General features: G+C 45.5%; 1 protein-coding gene across 6 annotated transcripts in view; it reads right to left on the bottom strand.

Moving 5' to 3' along the window:
• dock8 (dedicator of cytokinesis 8) overlaps nt 1-24,352 on the bottom strand; it is a 320,640-nt gene that overhangs the window by 85,895 nt on the left and 210,393 nt on the right. For 4 of the 6 annotated variants that reach the window (XM_078569065.1, XM_078569081.1, XM_078569098.1 and 1 more), the window contains 4 exons: nt 24,126-24,227; nt 16,678-16,776; nt 4,734-4,968; nt 4,258-4,422 (listed from right to left, as the gene is read on the bottom strand). In XM_078569065.1, coding sequence (XP_078425191.1) covers nt 4,258-4,422; nt 4,734-4,968; nt 16,678-16,776; nt 24,126-24,227 — 601 coding nt within the window. The remainder of the gene's footprint in view (nt 1-4,257; nt 4,423-4,733; nt 4,969-16,677; nt 16,777-24,125; nt 24,228-24,352) is intronic. The other 2 variants (XM_078569074.1, XM_078569106.1) reach the window with 1 other exon arrangement.

Below are 24,352 nucleotides of genomic sequence, written 5' to 3'. Positions count from 1 at the left end.
CAGGTCAGTGTGAATTGATGAACTTGAGCATCCCCTAATGGCAAAACCCAGCTATTCAGACTGTGCGGTTTAGAATTGTTACCATTACTATATTTAATAGAATTAAACTGTCAGTTGCTTCCATGAAATGTAGTTGTCACACCAAAACTTCACTGTATCAGACAACCGAATGATAATTAAATGTATTGTTAACAAATAATGTTAATCCTGTTCATTTCAAAAGGGCAGATAAATTATGCACTTTATTAAAATGGGTGTTATACCAGTGAGACCAGTAATTATTTACTGGTTACTTTTGTGGTATTTGTATAATTTTACACATGTGCTATTTAGACGTCACCGACCTAGAACCATTTGCTGATGAAAGATTTTATTTCACTCTAATTTCCCCCGCCTTACTACCCCAAAGATGTTGACTACTGCAAGGGTGCCAGCTATCCTTTGTTACCTTATCCATTACCACCTAGAAGGACAAGGGCAGCAGATAGATGGGAACACCACTACCTGGGAGTTCACCTCCAAGTCACTCACCATCCGGACTTGGAAATATATCGCCGTTCCTTTAATGTCGCTGGGTCAAAATCCTGGAACTCCCTCCCTAACAGCACTGTGGGTGTACCTACACCAAATGGACTGCAGTGGTTCAAGAAGGCAGCTCATCGCCACCTTCTCAAGGGCAACTAAGGATGGGCAATAAATGCTGGCCCAGCCAGCGGAGCCCACATCCCATGAATGAATTTAAAAAAAAGCTTCCTGATTGGGCCTAAACAGGACATGATGGCTGGATATTCAACCAGGAGTGTTATTACAAAGTTCAACTCCATTCTCATTTGACCCGCAGATGTAAGCACTTTCCAGTAGGAACTATTGGCTGGTAAACAGCAGCAGGAAATCGCAGCAGGAGAAATTCAACTCAGTACTTATAGTGTAAAATTGATTCTGAACCTCCAAATTTTGCAATGTAATCTGCCTTGCCTAAACTGTGCAGGATTTTGCCACGTCAACTTGGGTGACTTTAACTCATCCAGGATACTTATTTGAAACAGGTGTTAAGTTTCTTAAGTTTGGCCCTGAAGAAGGAGTGCTTCTTCAGGGCCAAAACAAGCTCAGGCCTGCTACTAGCATATTTGAGGTCTCCCCCAGGATCATCTCTTCCCTCACCCCAGCTCCCAAACCCTGCCCTGCACTAAAACTGGCTGTTTTGCACTGTCCCTGATTGGCAAATTGCTACGTAGAGCACATCTCCAGCCGACAGTTCAACAGTGGCATTTAAATGTGGCCTCGCATTAAATCAGGCTTGGGCCTCAGGCCAGCGTGAACCAGTGCCCGGAGCCATGGGTCCGCCCAGTTTGCGCCTGTTTTATGTATACGTCAAATTTCTCGGCTTCAATATTCAAACTTCCCAGGAATGCTCAAGTCAATCTTAGAGTCCATATTAACATTCGCATATAATGGATAGAATTTAGAGTTGGCGACGAGAGTCCCACCCAGGAGAACCAGTGGGAGGTCAGAAGCAATTATTAGGTTGTCAGGTACTAACCTGGACAGCATCGGGCCTCCTCTTGGATTATGCCCCAAGTAGGGTGGAAATCCCGCCCCAAGTAGGGTGGAAATCCCACCCCAAGAGCTGTCGGCCAATCAGAGACCAGAGAGTCCTGAGTACCTGCAGCGCCACCCACTGGAGCCTTCACCAGGGATTGTCATTGGAAGCCTGGAGAGAGGTAAGTGGGGTCGGATGGGGTTGCAAGGAGGGGGTCGCCAGTGAGGGGGGAAGGAAAGAGGTTGGATGCAAGGGCAGGGGTGGCTTTCAGTGGGCACCCCACTTCCCACAGTGCTGGGTCCCTTGATTGGGCACTGAGTTCCTATGAACAGAGGACTCCCTGGCAACACTAACAGGGTTTGCTGGGCAGTGTTTTGAAGACACTGAAAACCTGTGCGGTTCTTGTTTAATCCCTGAGCCACCATTAAATCCTGGTGGGCACAGAGATAATGCATTTAAGTGACTCATTAATGAGCCAATTTGCCTTCCCGCCGCTAGTGGCAGAATTTCCTTCATCGGCCCCTTCTTGCAGCTTATTTAATGTGTGACAGCTTTCCTGCCAAAGGGAGTCAGATGCACAGCTTCCTGCATAATTCTCTGGGCCTGCCCACCATCTTGCCCCCTCAAGCAGGCTCCACTAAATTTCATCTAATGTTTCTGATGTTACTTGTTGATGGAAGATTAGCTGAGATATGTGATGTGTTAGGAGGTACTGATGAAATGAAAAGTACTCATTGCCTGAAAGTGCATTAGAGGCAGAAACGCTTATCCCATTGAAAAAGCATTTGGATATGTATTTGAATTGCTGTAACCTACAGGGCTATGGACCAAGCTGGAAAGAGAATTAGGCTAGCTAGATCTTTTTCAGTTGACAAAGGCAAGATGGGTTGAGTGGCCTTCTTTAGTGCCACAAATTTCTTCAATTCTACATAATTCTTTGATGTGATCATAGTGTACGGGTGTGATATAGACACTGCCTATGAGTCATTGAGGGTTTCAGGTTTCTGTTGTTTATATGCAAGGTTGGCCACCAAATCGTTTTAACAAACTATCAGCAACTTTTTCATAAATTAATTTTAATTGTAAGGAATAAAATGTAACTAGTGGTACAACTAATCTAATTGAATTTTTTGACGAAGTAACAGGGAAGTAACAGAGATTAAAGCAGAGATGTTATGCTGAATCTTTATAAAGTTCTGGTTAGGCTCCAACTAGAATATTGCATCCAGTTTGGATCACCACACTTTAGGAAAGATGTGAAGGCCCTTGAAAGGGTGCAGCGGTTTCAAGGTTGGGAGGTTTTAGGTATATGGTCAGGTTGTTCTCCTTACAGCAAAGAAGATTGAGGAGAGATTTGATAGAGGCATACAAGATTGGGCAGGATATTATGGAGTGGCAGATCAATCACCACCCCCTTCCCCACCCCTGAAAGCAAAATTGGTGTGGAGCCGAGGCACTTCGCGCAAACCCATAACATGAGACAGTGTGGGACTTCCACCCTTCCATGGAGGGGAAGTCTTGCCCTTGGGAGCTGCTGGCCAATCGGATTGGCCGGCAGCTCTAGCAGTCCTGGCAGCACCAAGAGCACACTAGTGGGCACTGCCGGGACTGCAACCAGGAACAAGAAGGCAGTCCAATAGCTCCCCGAGCCAGGTAAGTCCGGGGTCTTGGATGGGGTGGGTTTGGACAATTTAGGGAGCAGGGTGGGGACTGGGAGTGGTGCGTTTATTAGACCAGGTGGGTAGGAAGAAAGGGGGGTGGGATACTATCTTAGGGGACTGCCCCCCAATGCACAAAGAGCCCCCCTGCACCCGCCCCACCTTGCTGAAGATAGTACCTCCCCCTTCCTTTCCAGTTAGCAAACCCAATTGACTCCTAATTATTTATTTGAATATGATGGGCGGGTTGCCGATTCTGGCGCCCTTCCCCACACCCCACCCCACCCATGTATTATGGACGTGAGCTCAGGGGTGGGCAGGAAGGTGGTGGGGTGGGCACCCACCCTACTTTACGTGCCACCCCCTCTCCTCCGCCAAAATAACATCCAACAGGGGCACGTGAAATGCAGTCCATTATGTTAGGTTTAAGTATGGTAGACAAGGAAACCTCTTCCCATTATCTGCTGGCACAAGGACTCAGGGACACAGATTTAAGGGTTTGGGCAAAAGGTGCAGGGGGAATGTGAGCAAGAGCTTTTGTGCGCAGCGCATGGTCATGACCTGAAACTTGCTGCCCACAAGTGTGGCGGAAGCGGAAACAAGCAATAATTTCAAAAGGAAACTGGATGGACGCTTGGAAGAAATAAACTTGTTGGGTTACGGGGATCAAGCGGGGGAATGGGACTGAGTGGATTGCTCTGAGGAGCCAGCATGGACTTGATAGGCTGAATGGCTTCCTTCGGTGAATAGTTCTTAGTATGGATTGAGCTTTTAAGCTTCCAATGCGAAAAGAAGCATTGTTTCAATTGTACAAGGGAGTGCATTAAAAATAAGTTAATTGTGGTGCTCCCATGGCAGGAACCCGGGCCACCCATTTGAAGGCCCTCACCAAAATGTGGTAACCCAGATGTTGGCAGTGCTCAGTGCGGCACCTTCACTTTCACCCCATTATCTTTTCCATTCTGACTGACAGGGGGATGAAAATCGTCCTCAGATACGATGCGTCATGGAGTGCTATTCTTGTAGCTTTTAACATTGAGAGAATAAACCAACACTTACCTCCTTTTGCTAACTCTTTCTGAGCATCTGGCAGGCGAAAAACGTAGTGGACATAAGACATCAGTAGGCAATTGCGTCCATGTTGATCCTTGCTGAGTTCAGGGCTGTTATGAAGGCTGTTTACTATTGACACAACTGACTCAAATGTGAATTGGGCAAGATTGGCTGCAAATGAACAATTCAGGAGTGTTTGAATCAATGAGATGTGACAATTGTAAACGTAATAATTTTCCATTTCCTACAGACTGAGACACAAAAGATGGATCTGGAGAATTGCGGGAGAATAGGGAAGTGCAAGGAAGTGGAGGAATTTGAAAACAAGGACGAGAATGCAGAAAACTATAAGAATGTTTGCTTTCAGAGTGTTAACTCTTCTTCAGTTTTATACCTCAGGGCCATTATAACCCAAGGCAAAGTGTCAATCAATCAGATTAGAAATGATCATAATATTTAGGGGTTTTCCCTTGTAAACTTACCTGTCTGGCCTGCGACGACAATAGGTTGTACTGTTAGTTGAAAAAGCTTATCCATGACCTGATGTAGAAACAATACCAATGGTTCAAGCCGAGCTGAAGGCAGTGAGATTATACTCAACTTCAGCTCATGCTCCAGATCATTTTCTGTTATCTTCTGGTCTAGAATCCAAAATGGAAATGTCACCTGACCTTCCAGTGTGTGGCATAAAGCAAAGAACTTATCCAGGTGGTTGTCCTGTGCCAAAGAAATAGAACTCTTTAAGTGCGGGAATTAATCCTATTGGTTGCCTTGCATTGCTGCCCATCTTTGTGAAATAGAACTATTCAAATAAAACTATTCATACCTAAATTGTCCCATCTTGATTTTAATGTTCAATTCTATGGAAAAATATATGACATAATGGCAGAATGTGATTTATTTATATGGTACAAGATCAGGCAATATGGTGCCAAATTTTACGTTGATTGGGCATGCGTGCGCCTGACCTGATTTGACATGAAATCGCGCGAGATGACGTCGGGCATGCTTCCCAATGTCATCCCGCGATCACGCAATATGTCGGTTGGCAGGCATGGACAAAAGTCGGAAGCACGCCCACTGACAATTAAGAGGGCAATTATGCCCATTAACGGAGCAATCGACTCCGATTTTTTGTGGTCTGTCTAACCTTATGGTTGGTGGATGGGCAAATCGGCCAGGCGGCCTTTAAATTTTTCATGAAACCACATCCAAGGGTGGGATAAGGTTTCCATTATGAAATAAAATGAAAATAAAAATGTGGGCAGCATTTTTATCATCTACATTTTCAGGTGCCTGATTCTGATGCTTGGACATTTTCTTACCGCTTTTTGAAACTTTATTTGATGGTTTTCGGGTCTGCAGCTGCCTGAGGCAGCTCTCTGCCTTCAGGGAGCTTTCAGTCAGCACAGGCTGGCACCTGCAATGACATCATCGCCCGCCCTCTTCCCGCCCCCACCGTTAATTGGCCAGCCAGTGTGAAATCACGGTTGGGGGCATATCGTGGAGAATGCTCCCTCAGTCCCTCAAGGAAGCCTTCAGTCTCATCCCCTCTGATTGCAACCTTAGCTTTCACCCTCCTAATCATCGACCTGTCCATCTCCAGCCCAATACCCTCTCTCTTGCTCTCGCTCCCCCGACTGCTGCAGAGTCCAACCTTTCCCCTTTCAACTGCTGTGGATTGGCCCAAAAGGTCCCCAGCTGCAGCCTCTTGTTGCTGGTTTCCTTCCTGGCCGCTGATCAGCTTGGCTGCATACCAGGTGGGAAAAAGACCCAGAAGATGGTGCCACTGTTAAGTTTGGTAGGACATCTCTGCTCATGCCCTTGCATAGTTCTTCAGTTGTTTTCAGTTTCCCCTACAACCTTCCTGCCTCCCTGTAAGATTTAAGGCCATAGTTGCTTAACTAAACATCAATGCCTGGAATTTCTATGGCATCCTCCCAGTGATGAGCAGTAGAACCCCTGAATAAATGCAGTAGTTAGCTGAAAATAACCATTTACGCCATTTCTGCAGGGTTTCTGCCAACCTTCTGATGAAATTGTGGAGTAGATGTTGATTTGTGACATAGATCACCATAAGATATGAAATTCTGCAGAGTATGACAGTGTAATAGTTATTGTGCTCATGTGACACTGCTATGGCTTTTACCTTAACAAACTGGTTGATATGTTTATGTTCACTGGTTAATGACTTTGTTAAAATACTACAACACAAAGTTACATGAGCTTGTTAACCAAGGCGCCAACAAACCAGCTCAATGGAATTTAACCCAACTCTCCCAACCCAGCTTTAAAGACATAGAAATCTAAGATATCGTCATCTGTGTACATTTTGTTGAGTAATTTATCACATTAGTGTACATTTTTCATTATCTCAGTATAGGTAAGTGAAAAACACAAATATTTTAATAACACACTGAAGTCATTCTACCGTCATCCTACATTCTTCTCAGACACTTCAATGTTACACCCTCACACACACCCACACCAAAACAAATGTAATTCATAATTTAAAGAAACAGGCACCTTGTAAGAACAAAGTCAGCAAATGTAAACTAAGTCAAACTTTTGATGTTTAACTGGATTGCACAAACACAAAGGCAAGATGAGTGAATGACAGGTCAGGATAAGGGCATCCATCTGAATCAGTCACAGACATGTTCTTCTCTGGAATCTGTGCTGCACCTTGCTAATCTAATCTGATTTCTGTGTAGTTGATAAAACATTATAACATCAAAGAAATAGAAGCAGGAGTCGGCCCATCAAGCCTGCTCCATCATTCGATAGATCATGGCTGATCTGATTGTGGGCTTAATTCCAAGTTCCTGTCTATCCCCCATGACCCTTAGCTCCCTTGTCAATCAAAACTCTGTGTAATCCAGCCTTGGATATATTCAATGACCCAGCGTCTACTGCTCTCCATTGTAGAGAATTCCAAAGACAAACCACTTTCTGAGAGAAGAAATTCCTCCTCATCTCTGTCTTAAATGGGAGACCTTTTATTTTTAAACTGTGCCCCCTAGTTCCAGATTCCCCCATAAGAGGAAACATCCTCCCAGCATCTAACTGTCAAGCCCCCTCAGAAGCTTGTACGTTTCAATCAGGTCACCTCTCACTCTTCTGAACCAATGAGTAGAGGCTTAACCCTCCCTCATAAGATAACCCTTCACCCCAGGAATCAACCTAATGAACCTTCTCTGAACTGCTTCCAATGCAAGTATATCCCTTCTTAAGTAAGGAGACCAAAATTGCACACAGTACTCTAGGTACGGTCTCACCAATGCTCTGTACAGCTGTAGCAAGACTTCCCTACTTATATGTTCCACCCCCCCTTGCAATAAAGGCCAATATTCCATTTGCCTTCCTAATTACTCACTGTACCTGCATGCTAACTTTTTGTGATTCATGTACAAGGACATCCAAATCCCTCTGCCACACAGCATTCTGCAGTCTCTCTCCATTTAAATAATATTCTACTTTTCTATTCTTACTGTCAAAGTAGACAACGTCACATTTTTCCACATTATACTCCAACTGCCAATTTTTTGCACACTTACTTATCTAAATTTCTTTTCAGACTCTTTGCACCCTCCTCACAACTTGTTTTCCTACCTATTTTTGTATCATCAGAAGATTTGGCTACAATACAATCAGTCCTTCATCCAAGTCATTAATACAGATTGTAAATTGTTGAGGCCCTAACTCCTATGGCACTCTGCTAATTAGTTTGCCAACCTGAAAATGGCCCATTTACCCTGACTCTCTGTTTCCAGTTGGTTAGCCAATCCTCTATTTAATTATTATATCACTGCCAACACCATGAGCTCTTATCTTGCACATTAACCTTTTATATGGCATCTTATTGTATGCCTTTTGGAAATCCTAATACATTATATTTACTTTTTTCCCTTTATTCACCCCATTTGTTAAATCCTCAAAGAACTCTAATAAATTTGCCAAACATGATTTCCCTTTCACAAAACCATGTTGACTCTGCCTGATAAAATTATGATTTTCTAAATGTCCTACTACTACCTCCTTAATAATGGATTCTAGCATTTTTTCCAAACACTGACGTTAGGCTAACTGGTGTATGGTTTCCTGCTTTCTGTCTCCCTCCTTTCTTGAACAGTGGTTTTCGAATCTACTGGGGCCTTTCTAGGACATGGGGAATTTTGGGAGATTATAACTACTGTATCCAACATCGGTGCAACCACTTCCTTTAAGACCATAGGATCCAGGCCATCAGGTCCAGCGGATTTGTCAGCCTTTAGTCTCATTAGCTTTCCTAGTGAACGTGATTGTTTTCAGTTGCTTCCCTCCCTTTTGCCTCTTGATTTTCTAATCTTCTTGGGAAGCATTCTGTGTCTTCGACTGTGAACACAGATATGAAATAGTTGTTCATAGTCGCTGCCATTTCCTAGTTTCCCATTATTAATTCTCCTGTCTCACCCTCTAATGGACCAACATTTACTTTAGCTGCTCTTTTCCTTATATATATCCTTATAGAAGCTTTTGCTGTCAGTTTTCAAATTTCTTACGAGCTTTCTTTCATACTCCAATTTTTCCCTACTTGATATTCTTTTAGTCATCCTTTGGTGGTTTCTAAAACTTTCCCAATCTTCTGGCCTACCCCTAGTCTCTGCAGCATTGTACATCTTTTCTTTCAATTTGATACCATCCTTAACGTCCTTAGTTAGCCAAGAATGGTGCATCTTTTTCTTACAGTCTTCTTTTCTCAATGGAATATACATTTGTTGAGAGTTAAATGTCTACCACTGCTTACCTAGAGTCTTATCTTTTAAACTAGTTTTACAGCCACTTTAACTAACTCTGCCTTCATACCCTTGTAATTGCCTTTATTTAAATTTGAGACATGAGTTATGCACCCACATTTCTCACTCTCAAACTGAATGTGAAATTCTATCATGTTATGATCAGTCTTACCTAGAGAATCCTTCACTATGAGGTAATTAATTAATAATGTCTTATTACACATTACCAGACCAAAAATAGTCTGCTCCGTGGTTGGTTCCAGAATGTATTGTTGTAAGAAACTGTCCTGAATAAACTCTATGAACTCATCTTCCTGGCAATTCTGCCAACATGATTTGTCTGATCCATATGAAGATTAAAATGTCCCATGATTATTGCAGCACCTTTCTTACAAGGTCCCATTATTTCTTGATTTATACCCTGTCATACAGGGAGCCTATAAACCACTCCACCAGTGACTTATTTTCTTTGCTATTTGCTACCTCCACCCAAACTGATTCTACATTTTGATTCCCCAAACTAAGATAATTTCTCACTACTGTACTCATCTCATCCTTTATTAACAGAGCCACCCCACCTCCTTTTTTGTTCTTGCTGTCCTCCTAAAATGCCAAATATCCTTGAATATTCAGAGCCCAGTCGTGGTCACTTTGCAACAATGTCTTTATAATGGCTATCATATCATACTCATTTATTTCTATTTGCGTTATTAATTCATCCATCTTGTTCCAAATTCTGTGTGCATTCAGGTAAAGAGCCTTTAATTCTGTCTTTCTAGCATTTCTTCCTACTCTGGCATTATTTGCTGTTGCACTTTTATGAGCGCTCTTATCAGCAGAGTGATCTGAAGAAAGCTCTTGGTTCCACTTGTTTACCCAGTGTCCAGTGCAATGACTTTACAGCAATAAATACAAATCCCCAACTTTATGTGCAGAGAATGATAATTCCCTCAACTTTATCCCACTGACTGCTCAACAAAAAACTTTCCTGAAATAGAAAGTTAGATTTAAACTTGTAAGAAGTAGGGTTCTTGAATAAACAGATATTTTCTCCATAATATAACACCCCCTAAAAAGCTTTCTAAAAAGACAACAATTTTTAAATAGTCTGTGGAAACAGGCAAGGTCACTTAGTTCATGTTGCCATTCCCAAGTTGTTAAGATGGCATCCTCTGTACCCCCTTACCTATTGTTTAGAAAGGACCAGAATATGACTCTCATCATGATGTAAACTAAAATGTTGACCTTGAGCAGGGTGGTGAGCCATTGAGTGTGGTAACCACCCAGACAGTTTGGGTACGTGACCTAGTCTAAAGGGTGTAGATAGATGATTGACATTGGTTAAGCTACCAGCTCCCAGAAATAGGGTACATCAAGAGGTGCATAGGAGGGAGGGAAAAAAAAGAATCTCTGCCTGGGAGATCATTAAGAGCCTCCTGACGTCTCAGCAGACCCGAGGGAAAAGGAGGAAGCCTGCTGTCTGTAATCAGCAGAGGACTGCGACCCCACCGCCTTGGGCTGCAGAGATCAGCGACATTCGTTTGTCTATCTTCTGGAACCAGTAAACTGCTTTCAACTATCATGGGTCATATACTTCTTCTGTCTCATTAGTTAATGCATTATATCTAAACTGTTGCTTCTTAATAAACCATCTTAAAATTACTTATGACTAGTTGGCTGCCTATTTAGATATCTGTGACCCCGAACCCTGAAATTTTACAAGCTCAAATTGAAGTGGTCGCTCAGACTGACAATATTTTAATTGCCTCCTTAGGTTTGCCCAGCCACATAGGACTGCAGGTCAAAGTTGCTATTAAAGCGGAACTAGAAGGTGCACTAGAGAAGTTCACCCTACGCAACCCATATATCCTCTGGACTTTATAAAGGTGTGTTATGCAGAATATTACTTTATAATGTTGGCTGGACATATATATAATTGAACTGTTTGAAAAGAACACTTTTGCTATGGAAAGGACACTGGCCTACAGCAGCTACTATGTTGTACTTGTGAAGGATACGAGCTGCTTTATGGAGACACGGGGCGGAATCGTCCGATTCCACTGGCGTCGGGCGTGTTCATTGGCGTGAGTGGATAATATGGCAAGAAGGCCAAAAATCCATTTGACAACGTCGCAAAATCAGTTTGCGATCGTCTGCTCAGCCCATCGATGGCGGGCCGCGTTTCCTGCCATTGGACATCAGGAACTTCATTCTAATACATCTGCATACCATTATAAGGTCAGCCCGCCAGAGTCATCCCACCACCCCGCTGGATTGTCCGCCCACGTTGGCGCGATTGCACCCCAACGTATTTACAATAGCACATATAAGGCGGGCTGCACTTTGAGGGGAACTGGGAGGTGAGTGCACAGTAACGTTGGGGAGCGCTCGCGAGGGACACCTGTTGGACTTCAAGGTTGAGGCGCATTGGGGCGGGTGGGGGGGGAAAGGCTGCTCTGCAGTTGAGATGACTTTGGGGACGGGGGGGGGCAAAGGCTGCCCTGTGGTTGAGGTGACTTGGGGGCAAAGGCTGCCCTGCAGTTGAAGGTAGCGCACAAACACATGCGGGGTTGGGGGAATGGGTGAGGGCAGTGGCCACGCATTAGGGACAGCTTGTATAAGGTGACCATTCCTCTGCAGCTGAAACACTTCAGGTGCAGCCAGATTGATGTGGTCGGAGTCGGGCCTCTAACTTATCTGCCCACTCAGGAAATGCAGAGGCATGAAAGTGCCACCAAATGCTCCTGAGCTTTTCACCCCTCAGGCACGGACTGCAAACAAATGAGCATTTTAGTGGACTGCAGAACAGTTGGACGATTGGGCATGTTGTACAATCTCCTTGTTAAAGCTGGCTGTGGAGCAGTCACTGGTGGACGTGCTCACAGCCCCTTGCAATGTCACCATCCCGGTTTGGACTAGTCTCCCCAATGGTTCAAGTTAACAGTGCAGCCTTGCAGTGTGGGTTATGAGAGTACCTGTACCTGAGCTGAGAGCACTGCATGCAGTCCAGTGGACAAAGCTGCCGCCAATCAGTCAGGTGGAGTGGGGCGGAGGTGGGTGGGATTTCGGGCAGCCATGCAGCGCACTAAACTCTGGCCCATCCAAGTGGTGGCCAGCACTCTCCAGGATGTGTTAAGGAGCCTTCAGACTTAACCATGAGAGGTTCTTGGTATAGCCAAACTAACCAACATGTCTCTCTCTTTCATCCTGCAGGAGGAGTACATCAGGAGCATGGTGCCTGGTGAATTAGCTGTATGCCTCGTGGCGTACAGAGAGTGAAGACGATGGAGAAGAGAGCGACGGAGGCACCTGGCTGAGCAGAGGGAGAAGTAGCACCCTCTGGAAGAAGGGGTGGCTGTTGCTCCTGCTCACGCCACCGAAGAGCCACAGTGAGCCGTCATTGGTCGGCGCCTAGCTAGACCCAGGGCCTATAGACATCGCCTTTCATTCCTGCAGATGACTGAGAACCAGTGACGCCGAAGACTGTGCACGTCTAGGGAACTGGTCAGTCACATCTGCCAGCTACTGCAGGATTTGGCGCCATAAGGACATGGAGGGCATCCACTGCCAGTGGCCCTGAAAGTGACAGCGACACTCAATTTCTATGGTAGTGGCTCCCTTCAGGGCTCCACAGGTGACCTCTGTGGGATATCACAATCCGCCACCCACAAATGCATCCATGAGGTCACGGATGACATCGTCGTGAGGGCACACAACTTTGTGCATTTTGCCCGGGACCAGGACAGCCAGGATGCAAGAGCGATTGGATTTGCCCAGATCTTGGGTTACCCATAGGTGCCAGGGTGCCATCGACTGCACTCACATGGTGCTTAGATTTCTGTTGCCACTAGCAGTCAACTATATCAACCACAAGGGCTTCCACACACTGAATGTGCAGCTAGTGTGGGACCACCACAAACGCATCCTGCAGGTCTGTGCACAGATTCCAGGGTTCACAGAGGCTGCAGGGATAGCTCCTCGGGGACAAGGGACCTGCAGAGGACGTGGCAGATGACACCTGTGCAGCAGCCTCAGACTGCAGCAGAGTGAAGGTACGAGGTTGGCGGAACAAACCATCGGGATGCTGAAGATGAGGTTCCAGTGCCTGCACCTGTCTGTTGAAGCCCTGCAATACAGCCCACAGAGGGTGTCACACATTGTTGTTGCCTGCTGTGCCCTTTACAACCTGGCACTGCAACGGGGAGAGGAGCTGGCTGAGCAGGAGATGGAGGAGCTGGAGGTCTCCAATGATGAGGAGGACATCGACGGTGATGAGGGTGAGGAGGTCCTCGAAGGCAACAATGATGGCGATGAGGCTGTTGCACTAGCCAGACGAGGCAGGCGCACTCGAGAGGCCCTCAAAGCTGCTAGATTTTGGAGGATGATGATGACAAGCAGTGAGGAGACACCATAAGATCCTCACATTGAATCTATGAATGTTTGACTCCAGTCTGGCTTATGGCAGCGCGAATACCCTCTGTGATAATGTTCCTGTCATGGAGACACAGTGGAGGCCCTGATAGTCGCTTGATTGCAGGAGGTTGATGACAACATGCAGTGAGGACACTCCACAGATCTTCATATAGCCTCTGAGAATGCTGACTCCTGTCTGGCCGAGGGCAGCTTGCTTGCGCACTGTGATCAGGATCATATTATGGAGACGCAGCCATGAAACTTTAAAAGCATCTGATCCTTTGTCTGCCTTCAGCACCTGACCCCTTCAGGAACACAGCATCACTGGTAACAGATGCTGAAGAGGTGGGGGCCAGCCCCACGACAAAGATGCTGAGAGCACACAGAGAGAATGACGGAACTCTGTGATGCCTGTCCACGATATTCTGGCAGCAATGACGAGCACCATCGAGGTGCAGGCATCAGTAATGTTTCCAGGGAGGGTGAGGCTGGACCATCACTTTGGTCTGAAGGCTGCACAGAGCACAGGGAAGAGGCCCTGGACTGAGACATCTGCCTTTATCTTGTGCAGAAAGGTTTCACATCTGAGTGACACGAACACTGTTCACCAGAACAAGGAGCCATAGACAGGGAGACATTGTTGGGAGCTTATTGACAATAGTGAACATTATGTATAAGTGATTAACACTAGTGCCCAGGCTGTGCAATTACATCTTCTTAACCTTCCTAACCCTGCTGACATTCACAGTGGAGATGGAGGCAGCCTGCTGACTGGTCTGTGATGACCTTGACGGGCGTCCTCTGGAAGGCCGAGACCTGGAGGGCTCCGGCCTGCTTTCGGGGTCCTGCTGTGTGGCAGTGACACCCTCCTCGAGCTGTGGAGCTGGAACTGCTGAGGTCACAGGAAGAGGGGATTTGGATGGGCTGGACACTCCTGGAGTCACCTGGGTGGATGGACCTGGGGGCGGGCGGCGCCGGGGGTGGGGGGGGGTACACCTGCTGATCCTCCTCCCAAGGGGTGCCTGAGGGCCTTTGGCTGACTCCTGAGGAGAAGGGGTAGCTGGAGTGGGATCAAGCTGCCCACACTCCTCTCGCGTATACACTGTTGGAGGCCAACAATGGCGTCAACTATGTAGTTTAGCCCACGCAGCAGTGCAGGAACAATGTCCTGGACCAAGATCTCCATGGCAGCCGCCATCTACCAGTGTTGACCTTGGTGCTTTGGCATGCCGGCGCTATCACCTCAGCCTGAACATGGACGGTCTCCTCCATTGTGCCTTGAAATCTGAGGAGTGCAGCGGACATCCCTTCCTGATGTTCCCGAGCTTGCCTTTGCAGCTCAAGCGACTGTGAGTTGCTGAGAGTCCAGAGGCTCATCATCGGACTCAGCAAATTTCTGGCCTCCAGCAGTCCTCCAAGTGCCAGGCACCTGGGAAGTCCCTGCCAATGCCTACTGCAGATTAGACAGTGCGATGTGCTCACCAGGTTGTGATCCTGATGCTACCCTGAAGTTAGGTCCTATCGAGGTGTGTGTCTCTGTGCTAGTGGAGGGTGTGGGTGAGCGCTGTGACAGGACGTCAGTGAGGGTGCCTCCAGATTCCTCTTCAGAGGTTTCTTCGGGGCTTGATTGGAGACCCTGGGTTGTGGACTCTGTCGGATGTTTGAGCGATGTGCCTGTGAAAGCAAGGGGGGAGATAATTGGTGCATGACAGTGGCCTGTGAAACAGGACGCATCACTCACAGCATGGTTGTCTGATGGATGTTGCACGGCTGGATCCTCACTTGGTAGAGCAGCGCCGACCTCACCGTCAGCACAGGAGCGGTCCAGATCCTCGCAGGCCAGCTGGATGGCATTGTTTTCAAAGTTCGTGAAGACCTTGATTTCAGGCATTCCTCCACTGGTAAGTGACCCTTCTCTCTTGTTGTGTGCCAGCTTGTCCTGCATAAAGGATGCCTGCCAGGCTATATGATAAGTATGCCTGGCATGTGTGGGTGGTGAGTGGTCCCATGGACGGGATGAGGACAATGAAGGCGTGCATGTGAGAGTGAGTGGTGATGTCCATTGAACTGGCAGTGAGTGAGGGCCCTCTGGATGTGTGCCGGGTTTGTGAGTGTGTGAGTTGAGAGTGACGAGATGGGAGACTTACCCTGGCGGAATGAAGGAGATCATTCATCCTCTTTCGGCACTGTGTGGCTGTCCTCTTTTTCAGGGTGTTGGCACTGACCACTGCTGCCACCGCCTCCCAAGCTGAATTCATGAGGTTGCTGCCCATCCTGTGGCCAAAGCGGAGGTAGTGGACATCATGGCGTGCCTCCACTGTGTCCAAAAGGCACTGGAGGATGTGTCATTGAACCTGGGGGCTGCAGTCTTCTTGTCTTTCAGGGCCATGTCTTCTTTGCAGCAGTCGTGGGCTGAAAGCACTGAGGGGTGTGCACGCAGCTGGACTTTAAATATGACGCGTGGCATGATGAAGCGGCGAGGTGATGGCGTGGTGGGTGAATGAGAGCCTGTCTGCCATGGAAATGCCATGTTTCCTGGGAATGCACAATTAATGTGGCGTGTTTGGGACAATACGATGTGAAAAGCCACTATTGCGTTTGTGCTTTGAAAACCCACCAGAAGACCTCATTGCTGCAAACCGAGAGTTCTCAAAGGCAGTTTCCAAATCAACAGCACTGCTCCAAGAGAGAAAAGAGAATCAACCAGCCAAGGCTGCAGAATGACTTCTCCAGTGAGAAATTCAAGTACCAGCAGCTACTGTGGAAAGTGACCCTTCTGCTATAAACAAGCATCAGGACAATCTGTGATTTTTTTCCCTGACTTTACTTTTTATTTGGCCAAGTTTTAAGACCTGATACTCTGCAGAGTTTCATTTTCTTTTTCGCATGCTTGGGGAGGGGGTTTGTGTGTGTTGTTTTTGCATTAGTGGGTAGTTGTACATTTTGAACTTGTTAAAAAATTCTGCATCTCTATCTTTGTGAGTTTTGGCAATAAAAATAACTCTTTACTTGTTAACTTAAGGAACCTGGTTGGCTTATTTCTTATACCGAGCTACACACAGTTAATATGTTGAATTGGCAATATCATCTTTTTAAATTCAAACTCTGTTATAACCAACCCAGGAGTGGAACAAGGAAAGGAGTCAGTTCACCCCTCCTAACCTGGTTGTAACAATAAATCCTGAACAAAATGGTGCTACACAGCTTTGCAGAAAATGAAATTAGTCAGGAGACTTACCTGAGTGTGCACAGAAGAAACTGCTTGTATCTCAACATTGAATACACCTTTATGGCCATCTACCCATTTGACTGGTGGATTCTGGTTTGGAATCTTCTGCTTTGAACAAAAAGATGATTATAAAGTGAGAATTCATTTTTTAAAAATATAAAGTACTACAAATGTATTTTCGGGCATTGTAGAACATTTTAAATGTTGCATATCAGAGGGATGAACTTATGTAGACTAGATCATCACGAGAAATCATATCTCACTTTATTGGTTTGAATATCTTTCACTGTTCCCAGATTTCCTGCTTTTAGCTGTGTGCAGTTGTTTCCAACTGTCAGAAAGCTGAAAATAGCACTTTCTTCCCTGCTGTTTTTCAGCCTGCTATCCCACATGTGCCTGCTGCCTGTCAAATGCACAGATTGAGGAAGGAGAATCTGGAAATGCCCATCTGGTGGCAATGCAAGTTTTACATTTGTTCTGAATATAAATGATCTTTGCCCTTGAGGATTATATTGTATAGTTGTTTTCAGTTTCGTCCGTGTAATGAAACAGACCGGTGGAACAGGATTAAGGCAGCATGACATAGGTGAAAGGCAATAACAATGATAGAAATGTCAGGCCTGTAAGGGTACATGGAACCTCATGTTTTTCATTATAAGAGCTGATACAAGCCAGTGTGTAAGTGTTGTGAAGATGGATGTATTTTTAAAAATATTTTTGGGAGTATGGTGGTATTCTGTAAAGAAGGTTGTGTGTGTGTGTCCATGGGTAACTAAATTAGGGGAAGGTTTGTAATGACAGCATGCCTGTGGGAACTGAGAGATGAAAGGTAAAGATGCTAAGTGCATGTATTTGTAATGAGAGGCTCTGGTGGAGTGGATTTACAAGTAAATAAGTTGGGTTTTAAAATTTGCATTAGGTGATAGGTAAGGACTTAACTTTTTAGCTGCTAAATTTCAAAAGGAACTTAAGACCATAAGACATAGGAGCAGAAATTAGGCCATTTGGCCCATCGAGTCTGCTCCGCCATTCAATCATGGCTGATGAGTTTCTCAACCCCATTCTGCCGCCTTCTCCCTGTAACCTTTGATCCCCTTACCAATCAAGAACCTATCTATCTCGGTCTTAAATACACTCAATGACCTGGCCTCCACAGCCTTCTGTGGCAATGAATTCCATAGATTCACCACTCTCTGGCTAAAGAAGTTTCTCCTCATCTCTGTTCTAAAACGTCTTCCCTTTACTCTGAGGCTGTGCCCTCGGGTCCTAGTCTCTCCTACTAATGGAAACATCTTCCCCACGTCCACTCTATCCAGGCCTTTCAGTATTCTGTAATTTTCAATCAGATCCCCCCATATCCTTCTAAACTCCATCGAGTATAGACCCAGAGTCCTCAAACGTTCCTCATATGTTAAGCCTTTCATTCCTGGGATTGTTCTTGTGAACCTCCTCTGGACCCTCTCCAGGGCCAGAACATCCTTCCTGAGATACGGGGCCCAAAATTGCACACAATATTCTAAATGTGGTCTGACCAGAGCCTTATAAAGCCTCAGCAGCACATCCCTGCTTTTATATTCTAGTCCTCTCGAAATAAATGCCAGCATTGCATTTGCCTTCCTAACTACCGACTCAACCTGCGAGTTAACCTTAAGAGAATCCTGGACTAGGACTCCCAAGTCCCTTTGCACTCCAGATTTCTGAATTCTCTCCCCATTTAGAAAATAGTCTATGCCTCTATTCTTCCTACCAAAGTGCATGACCTCACACTTCCCCACTTGGATTCCATCTGCCATTTCTTTGCCCATTCTCCTAACCTGTCCAAATCCTTCTGCAGCCTCCCTGCCTCCTCAATACTACCTGTCCCTCCACCTATCTTTGTATCATCTGCAAACTTAGCCAGGATGCCCTCAGTTCCTTCATCTAGATCATTAATGTATAAAGTGAAAAGTTGTGGTCCCAACACTGACCCCTGCGGAACTCCACTAGTCACCGGCCGCTGAGAAGGACCCCCTTATTCCCACTCTCTGCCTCCTGCCAGACAGCCAATCTTCTATCCATGCTAGTACCTTGCCTCTAACACCATGGGTTCTTATTTTACTGAGCAGCCTCCTGTGCGGCACCTTGTCAAAGGCCTTCTGGAAGTCAAGTAGATAATATCCATTGGTTCTCCTTTGTCTAACCTACTTGTTACCTCCTCAAAGAATTCTAACAGATTTGTCGCGCATGACCTCCCCTTGATGAAACCATGCTGAAGGGACTTTTACTTTAGGGACTTTTACGGCTTACAAAGGTTTTGTAAGTAAACAAGGGAAGGTTATTACATTCCAGTTGACCCGAAAGTGGAAGCAATAGGAAGACATGAAAAATTTTTAATTTTGGAAAAGTTGAGTTCAAAGAGGTGCTTAGGACAGTGGAGTCTAGGATTAAAGGGGAAAGAAAGATATTTAAGGGAGATGTTTAGTTGCGTTGTGTTGGTTGTGTGGGGGAGATGTCCTGAGACCAGCTCTGTGCTGAGACAAGTTGTGAATTTGAAGCAGCCATTCAGTTTCAAACTAGAGAAGTCTTTGTTTTCAGAAAGCAGTCTGTCCTTGAACTTCCTTCAGATTTCCACAGCAAGGTGGAAGAGAGTGAGAAGTTGTGTGGTATGCTTTACTAAAGTAGCAGCAGTTTTTGTCTTGGGTGATATTACTGGATTTTTATGACTAAAAATCTATAAGGGAGCTGTCGCCAAGTAGTTTATTTGTATATTTTGACCAAGTGGGTTTTTTGGGGGAATGTTTTGTAAGACTGTTTTAACTGTGTAATTTTAATCTTGTGTGCTTAAGTTTTTTTTCTTCTTGTTAATAATTTTAAAAAATTTTAAAATCCTAAAAGTGATTCTATGTTTCTGGGATCAGTAGTTTCCCCCTCATTTTCAAAATACAAAAAAAAAGGTTATGATCAGTAAGACAAGTTTCCCTCTGGCATTTGGCTTGCTCAGCGAATAACATCGGCTGTGATCATAACTATATTTATTGTCGTAATTTAAGCTTTGGCTAATCATGGCTTCAGGTCATTGTTGGATTTTTTTTAACAAATGGAGGAATGAAAAGTGTATAATGTGAAGATTAAAACCAATCCTGTGTTAGAATATAATCAAGGGACTATTGTCATGAAAGAGGTAAAGCTGATGGGATTTTTATTCTTGTATCTCATCACCTGCCTGCTTGCTGTAAAGATCCAGGTGACCATTGGTTTACAGGGATTCCAACATCTGGACAAAGCTCCAAAAAGAGTAATATTTGTACAGTAGAACAAATTTGATCATCATCAATAAGCTATGATACAGATCAGCAGGCAACAGTATTTTGCTTTCCTCCACTCTCTCCTTCTTTATAACCTTTTGGGTCTTGCCTTTTATACCCAAACTTGCCTGCCTCTTTCCCAGAGCTGGGTGAATAGGTGCCCCTTGTGTTCAATGTTGCTGTGGCACAAATAGTGCTGTAGATCTTTAAAAATGTCAGGTGGGACCCAGATACAGAAGTCCAGCTCCCATTTCCAACAGATCTAATTTTCACCAGCAGAGGGAAGGGAGAAGGGTGTGATTCACACAGCTAGGAAATCCAAACTCAGCAGGGCCATTTGAACTGAGTTCAAACAGACCCCATTTTGACAGGTTAAGGGTCTTAACCTGTAGTGTGTGAGTGACAAATTAATGGAGTAGACGTAAATGATCTTGAAGGGTGGATAAGACCTGTTTAAATGTCATGACCTGAATTTTTTTGACCCCCGGCCCCCACTCTTTAAGCATGAAAAACATACCTAAGTTGTCAGTGAGAATTAAAAGAAAGCCCTCTGCTGGGTGGCTTTGATTGACAGACCATCTGGTGTAGGTTAGAAAAGAAACCCATCTCTTCATGCAGTTTCAATAGAGGTATTTGTTGACATTTCCCAAGGGCTATTATTATTGTGTCATCATGAACGCTTGGCTACATTTCAAAAGCTACAATTATCTTAGCAGGGGTTCTGAGTTCACAATTTGACATTTTAAAGAGGCTATTAAAGGGTTAGCTTTTTTGATGTGGGGCTTGAATAAAAGTTTGCTTTTTATAAGAGATTAACAACTTGAGGAAATGTAAAATATTTGAATGGGTTTCATGAATGGGAGTTTTTCACCATCAAGTGTGTAGGAGTGGGCAGTGTATTAGATTGTTATACATTTTTTTTTTCATCTTCACATGGGCTGCTGAGCTCTATCCATGGTGGATACTGGGTGATTGGCTATGGAGTTGTCATGGAGCCATAGGAGTGGGTGGGAGGTTTGTGTTTTCATGGGGGTGGCAAACAGGTGGGTGGGGGTGAGGGAGCTTGAAGGATGAGAGCTAAAGGGCCTAAGAGCTTCCAAAATAACTGGGACAAAGTCTCAGAGAACCAGGTTAGGCCTTCTAATCAGCCCGCCTTGGCTCGCCCATGTGGCAGCCTCCGTTCTGCCTCTGGGGTCATTGGACCCAACTTGATCCTGCACCCCCACCACCCAGAAGTGAAAATTGGGTCTAATGGGTTCCTTAAACTGAGGTGGGTCTGCTGAGTTGGGAAATTCCAGTCGCAAAAATCTGGCCCAATTATGTCCATCTGCTAATAGTAGACATACTGGCCGGGATTTTCTGTGCCTGCCTGCGTCAAGAGTGTTCGTTGGCATGAGCAGACAATATGGCACGATCGGTTTCACGATGGCGTGAAACCAGTTTGCAATCGTCCATTCAGCCCCTTGATGGCGGGCCACATTCTCCACCATCGGACGTCGGGAACCTCATTGTAATACATCAGCTTATTATTATTAGGCCTGCCTGCTGGAATCGTCCCCCCACCCCCCCACCCCGCTGATGGATCGTACGCTGACGTGTTTCACAACAGCACATAAGCGACGTGCACCTGGCGGGCTGCACTTCGCTCGGGACTTCAAGGTTTGTTTGCTAACCTTGCTTCGGGCAGCGCTCACAGTCATCAGCGCCATGCTTCACAGACAGAACCACATCACTTATTGGGGGGCTTACGGCAGGTCTCTACCTACCAGATCAGCCAGATGTGGCTGGCTTTTCAATGGCTGCAGGGCTAGCGCTTGCTTGGAGAAGGGGAAGAAGTGGCCTCAGGCAAGGGAAGAGGCTGCAGGACGAGTGCTGTACTGGGGAAGGAGGATAACCCAGGATGTGTGTGGAGACACAAGTTGATCTGTGCAAGTAGCCTCAAGATAGTGAGGGCTGAGGAGGCAGTCTCTAGAGGAGATGAGGCCATCTGGACACATGAGGGTATGTTGTGAGAATGGGTGGTGATGTCCCTTGAGCTGGCAGTGAGTGAGATGCCAGTGAATGTGTGATGGGCTTGCGTGTATAAGTTTAGGGTGATGAGATGGTTGACATACCCTGGCTGCACGGATGAGATCATTTATCCTCTATCTGCGTTGGATGGCCAACGTCTTCTGTGCAGCATTGGCACTGACCACCACAGCCACCAGCTCCCAAGCCTGATTGGTCACACCGCTGCCCATCCCATGGCCAGAGCGGTGGTAGAGGATATCGCGGCAGGACTCCATGGCTTCTAAAAGGCGTTCCAGTGATGCGTCACTAAACCTGGGGGCTGCAGTCTTTTTGCCTTTCGTGGACATCTTCCCTGCAGTAATTGTGGGCTGGAAGCACTGAGATGTGTGCCTGTGGCTGGACTTTAAATATGGCGCCTGGCTTGATGAAGCGGCGAGGTGATGGCATGGCGGGCGAATGAGAGCCCGTCTGCCAAGGATACGGCACGTATAACTAATGTGGTGGGTTTGGGACCAAACTGTGTGAAAACCTGCCGTTGTGGCCGGCGGGTAAAACATCATATTACCCACCCACTACTGCACTCAGTGCAAATCTGAGATGATGCCACCCATTGTCTATCAACTGTCATTATCACCAGAGTGAGTTAGGATTCAGCAGGCTGGCCCCAAAACATTTCTGCTTCCACCTGTGGTTCTTGGTGGTGGTGGTGGTGGTGGTAGGGGGTGTGGTGGGTAGTGTGGCAGTTTGTGGGCGTGTTTGGTGGCAGCATTGTCATATCATTTGAGCTAAATTCTAGACCAGGTGGTCTAATGCTGAAATGGGGATGGTGGGATTGTCTTACAAGGAGAGATTGAGGAAACTGGGCTTGTATTCTCTAGAGTTTCAAAGGATGAGAGGTGATCATATTGATATTTACAAAATTCTTACAGGGTGTGACAGGGTAGATGTAGATAGGATGTTTCCCCTAGCTGTGAGTCTAGAATCAGGGGACACAGTCTCAGAATAAGGGGCAGGTGATTTAAGTCTGAGATGAGGAGGAATTTTGTCATTCAGAGGGTGGTGAATCTTTGGAGTTCTCTGGCACAGAGGGCTGTAGAAGCTCAATCATTGAGCATGTTCAAGACAAAAATCGATAGATTTCTGGATACTAATGACATCAAGGGATATGGGATAGTGCGGGAAAGTGACTTTGAGATAGATGATCAGCCATGATCTAATTGAATGGTGGAGCAGACTGAATGTGCCCAATGGCCTACTCCTGCTCCTACGTTCCTATGATAAAGTATTTCAATTTTCTCTGCTGACATACTTTCACTGCACTCTCACCTGCTAGTTTACAGCTTTTTGCAAGGAGCCCAATTATAGCCAGGGCAATGGTTGCAGCTTTACTACTGACTTCAGTGTCCCTACAAAACCACAACCTCTTACTCTCGATCATGATCAGTAACTTCTGCTGCAAGCACACGCGAGTGACTGTTACAAGGGGATAGAATTAGCTTTGAATAGCCTTGCTCTCAAATTGGCTACCAGAACTCACTGCCAAAGTTTACATAAAAATAAGAGGCACCTCTGGAGCTGAGACCCATTAGAATGTCAGCGCCTTCAGGAGGAGAGGGAGGGGGAAAAGAACTCACCAAGATAAAAACTAAAACAAAAAAAAAAATCGGCTTCTTAAATTGATTTAATTGATTGCTTCTTCTTTAAGTAAATCACTACTCAGAGTGCAAAGATTGTGGAACTCACTGCCACATGGAGTAGTTGTGGTGAATAGCATAGATGCATTTATGTGCCAGCTAAATAAGTACATGAGGAAGAAAGGAATAGAAGGATGTATTAATCAGCTTTGATGACGTAAGGTGGGAAGAAGCTTATGTGGAGCATAAACACGAGGCAAATGACCTGTTTCTGTGCTGAAATAGTCTATGTAGGTTTAATGCATATTCCATATTCACCTATTCATCAAGGCATGGATTATATCTGCACTCTGTGTGGATTCTGCAACACCAATGATTTCAAATGTCTGCATGAACATAAGGTTGGTCATGCAGTTAAGTATAATTTTATACCATCCAAATTATATAATTGCCTGTAACTTGGCCCTGCCAAGGTCAGATGTATCACCATGAAATCAGTCACAAGAATGTTGTATAAAAGAACACTTACCTCTGGAGAGTGCATGGAGTATTTGTTGGGGAGTCTATCCAAGGCCACCGGCAGACAGTAATGGCCAGTCTGAAGACGCTCATTCATAAGAATTGGTAACCACTAGAAAATAAAGATAGCAAAATCCATCAATTTACTGAACACTGTTGGACTCATCAAAGCTATTTCCACAAAGTCAGGAGCCAATATATAAATGAGCATAACTGAATCTGGTGTAGCAACCAAAA

This window comes from Cetorhinus maximus, chromosome 2 (assembly GCF_964194155.1).
Source record: "Cetorhinus maximus chromosome 2, sCetMax3.hap1.1, whole genome shotgun sequence".
Taxonomy (NCBI): Eukaryota; Metazoa; Chordata; class Chondrichthyes; order Lamniformes; family Cetorhinidae; genus Cetorhinus; species Cetorhinus maximus.
The sequence above is the reverse complement of the archived record's forward strand: the minus strand, read 5'-3'. Positions and strand labels throughout refer to the sequence as shown.